We start from the raw sequence: 4,159 nt of genomic DNA, 5'->3' as shown, positions 1-4,159 counted from the left end.
TGCCGGAGTGGGCACGGCCTCATCTCACTCGGGGCTTGGCACGGTCGACTACTGGCACTTGTAAGAGAGTGCAGTGGTCCCTGATTGACAGCCAAAGGCTGGGCTTGAGCAGTTCTAGTCTAAAACACGGAAATTTAAGGCACAGGGAGGAGCATTTGGCTTGGTCTCGGATCTCCCAAGCGAGGAGCACTTTGGAGGAGGGGCCAGCGCTGTCAGGGTGACATCGGTGATGGGGGACGTGGGAGGGCTGGCGCTCAGTCGGGGTGATGCTGGTGAGGGGGGACGAGGAAGGCCCGATGATGCTGAAGAGGGTTGGCGGGCGCTGCTGCTGAGGGTGGCTGGGTGCCGGCTCACTTGCGAGGCTGCTGGATGTGCGGCGTCCTCGGAGACGCGTGCTTGTCCATGGACGCGTGGGGCTTCTGGTGAGCCACCTGCGCGGCTGCCGGGGGGAAGTCTTTGTCGCCCTGTTGGGAGACACAGACGCACAGGACGGTCAGCGATACATACCTGGGCCACAGGCCGTGTCTGGACAGGGTGAGTGGGGCTGCGAGTGGGTGGTAGGTGGAAGGTGGCCCGCCTGAAGCTCTGAGGGGAGGGCAGGGGGCGTGGGGCTGGGGGCCGAGGCCCCACTCACCAGGACGGTGAGACTGCTACACTGTGACCGTGGGGGCACCACACGACTCCCTGGGAACCCAGCTGGGTGTTGGTGGCTTACTTCTGCTAGATCTGTTCTGGTGACTGAATTGGGGGCAAGAGAGGGCCAAAGGCAGACCCTCAAATCCGGATGTGCCCCACGGCAGCCACGGCCAGGCCTGGGGTGCTGGGAGAGGGAGGAAACTCACAGGGCAGGTGACGGGCAGAGCCGGCCACGGTGGCAGCCCAGAGCCAGACTGCTCCCCGCCCAGCCAAGGAGGGCCCTCAGCCTGTGCTGGCCTTTAATGCCCTCTCAGGCAGCCCAATGCCCATCTGCCCAGGGTCTCTGAACGGCTGTGTCAGCACCAACAGCGAGTGTCGGCAATGGTGTGTCCCCCAGACACCGTGTGCGGGACTGGAGTGTCCTGAGTGTCGAGTGTCCCTGTGGAGCTCGCTGGTGGAAGGTCTGTGAGTCAGACCAGACCAAATGCGGGTAAAGGGGGTGACAAAGCCATGCACCGAGTCAGGGGGCCACCGAGGGCAGCCGTAAGGTGGAATGGGGGGCCTGGCCGGGAGCCACAGGGGCTCGATCCACGGCACCAAGTGCAATCTCCTTTCTCCTCATTGGTTGTGGCAATTCTTTTTTTGACATTTTAATCACTAATTTTTTTTTTTTTTTTTTTTTATAGAGAGATTTTTGCTATAGGGCACATGCGCTTTCCAGAGAAACAGAGAGAGAGAGACAGAATGTGAGATATCACCCCCCAGGGCAATGACCATGCTGCAATCCCTCCTCCTCCACTCTGCTCTAGGGATCTTGGGCATGCACACACTCATGAACACACACCTGGCGTGAATTTAAGCTGCCAGGTCCGGGACTTGAACTGAGATCGACCACGTGGGGGTATGGCAGTGTAGTCATTACACCATCTGCTGGTCCCTAATCATTTAGAAATTTAACACCATTCTCAGTTCATGGCTCATTTAAACAGTACCTGAGACTAGTCCCATGGCCTACTGATTAAGGGAGCTAGGTTTCCCATTGTTGACCATGGAGTTCGAATCCTGGCCTCGGTAGCTTGAAAAACATACTGGGTACCTGTGTGTGCATGAGCGTGTGTGCACATGTGCGTGTGTGCACTCCCGATCCTGACAGGATGGAGAAGTGGAGGAGGGGGACTGGTGTGACTATGTCCCCCTGGGGGGTGCTGTCTCCCTTCCTCTCTGTGTGGCAAGTGCATGCACCCTCTATAAAAATGAAAACTACATGACTATATAAGTCATCCGGTTGTAGTCTGCTGCTGCCTGGCTCATCTGAGGAGAGGGAGGGGGTGAGGGAGAAGGGAAGGCAGTTCTGAAGCGATGCAGACTCCCTCTGCCCTCTGCCCGCGCCGTGGGCTTGGCTATCTCACACCTTCCTAACTACGAGAGCCCACGCCACGCGAATGCCGCTGGCCCTGGATTAGATGAACAGCGTGCTTGGTTACTCTAGGTAGAGTCTTACAGAACAGAGGGAATCGGAGACCCCACGCTGACCCTTGACCTCATGCAATCCGATCAAAGGCCGCCACCCCCTGCAGACACCTTGGAGGGATGACAAAGAGCTTACCCGGGCAATGACACCAGAGATGAACACGGTCGGTTTGGGCGGACTGGAAAACAAGAAGGAAGAGGCAGATTGAACAGGACACTTCCCCAAAGGCGGAACAGTAGCAGGCAACAGGAACCCGGACGAGACTGGTTTTAGTAGAACAGCTGTGAGGAGGCAGCTCTGAGGACAGGGGAGCAGGGTGTAAACCTCTCCCTGAGTTATTTGGCCATGCGACCTGGTACGGGGCTCAGGAGCCTCCTCCTGAGGTTGGTTCAGGCACAGAGGGCGAGGAGGAGGCCGCAGCAAATGCAGGACAGTGTCTGGGAGAGCTTTCCTGTCACTGCTCAGACAGCAGCTGTGGGCAAGCCCAGTGGTTCTGGAAACAGGAGCTCTCGGAGCAGGGCGGAACTGCTTCCCCAGGATGAACTTGGAGACTTCCTGCCTATCGACCTGTGGTTCCTCAGGTCCACAGCTTCCAGCAACTTCTAATGAAGAACTCTTGGTCCCCATGGGTCCCCAAATATTATAAGGTCTTTGTGACGCTTTTGTCACGTCTTTCCATCTCAGCACGCTGAGCTCATCTGGTCTGCCACAGGGGGGAGGGGTGGGGCCCAGCGCCAGAGGGACACAGGCCCACGGTCGCAGAGCAGACAAGCCCCAAAGGTGTTCAGATCGCTGTGCTTTTAAACTGGCAGGTCACCACTGTTAAGGTGTGGTGTCCTTCCAGGCTGTCTTCTACAGATAGATGGACATACTTGTTTCCTTACAGAAAGTTGTCCCCGCTTTGTAATCTGCTTTCTGACCCACCGATGTGCTGTTTTCTGAATGGTTGCACGCACACAGTTTAGACACACTGGGACAGAGGGGGTGGTGCACCAGGCACGAGGGTGTTCAAAATACCCCCACCAAGAGGCAAGAAGGCACGGAGAAAGGAGGCGGGACAGAGGGGCCCTGTGGTGACTGTGCTGTGCTGCTGCAGGTCCGTCCTGCTGGGCAGAGGAAGCAGGACCTGCCCTTGAGCTCCCCACCCGCCATCAGCTGTCCTCTGCCGTGCTGCTGGGGGCCGCGGTGAGGATCACTGGTCTCAGCTTTGCTCTGCAGGCGCAAGTCCCAGTCCGTGGGCAGGTCACTGCCAGTTTGCATCACAAACAGTTTAGCAAAGACCCCGAAATCCCCCGAGGCCTTTCTGTTACTCTGTGAGACTAAGAGCCTTCGAGCCTTATGAGAGCACAGAAGTGACCACCCTGCCTTGGACTGTCTGGCCTGTGCTGTGGGCTGACTGGCTTGGGCTGCTGCCCTCCATCACGGTATGATTAGGCTGCAGGGTTAACAGCCAGAGATGAGCTAAGTTTGCTCAAGTGGAAGCCCCTGTCCAAACTATGTTTGGGTTCATTTGGATCCTTTTTTAAAATTTTGCTATAGGGTACGTGTGCTTACCAGAGAGAGAGAGAAAGAGAAAGCACCCCCTCCCTCCAGGGGTGATGGTCATGCTGCAATCCCTTTTCCTCTCAGGATTTTGGGCATGCATACACACACGGCTGGAGTGTTTTTCAAGTCACTGGGTCCAGGACTTGAACCATGCTGTCAGTCATGAGAGGTACAGCTGCTTCAACCACAGTGCCATGGTTGGTGCAGATTCATTTATAAAAGATTTTTATTTCCTTCTTTCATGGGTGTGCATGCAGGGGAGAGAAAGGAAGAGGCAGACAGCACCCCTGACAAGCTCCTAATGCCCCGATCCACCCCTGGCCTCAGCAGCCCGGGTCACGGGTGCACACGTACGTGCCTGTGTACTCAGGGAGGTCTCTAGACTCAAACTTGGGACCGCCATGAGGGATCCCCTTGCTGAGTGCCAAGTTTTACCAGCGCACACCACCCCGCCACTCATTTGGATGCTTCAAGCATGTCCTGCTAGAGCCACTTGACACCAGCTCA

The 4,159-nt window shown here is 56.8% G+C and overlaps 1 protein-coding gene across 1 annotated transcript in view; it reads right to left on the bottom strand.

Annotated features, from left to right (window-relative positions):
• Window positions 1-6: 6 nt before the first annotated feature.
• DAP (death associated protein) overlaps window positions 7-4,159 on the bottom strand; it is a gene marked incomplete at its 5' end in the record, with an annotated part of 63,971 nt that continues 59,818 nt past the window's right edge. Inside the window, one exon of the mRNA XM_027769886.1 lies at window positions 7-464. Within this exon, the coding sequence (XP_027625687.1) occupies window positions 351-464 (114 nt within the window). The remainder of the gene's footprint in view (window positions 465-4,159) is intronic.

This window comes from Tupaia chinensis, unplaced genomic scaffold, assembly GCF_000334495.1.
Source record: "Tupaia chinensis unplaced genomic scaffold, TupChi_1.0 Scaffold000096_1, whole genome shotgun sequence".
NCBI classification, from domain to species: Eukaryota; Metazoa; Chordata; class Mammalia; order Scandentia; family Tupaiidae; genus Tupaia; species Tupaia belangeri.
Note: the sequence above shows the minus strand (reverse complement) of the source record. Positions and strands in the feature narration are given on the sequence as shown.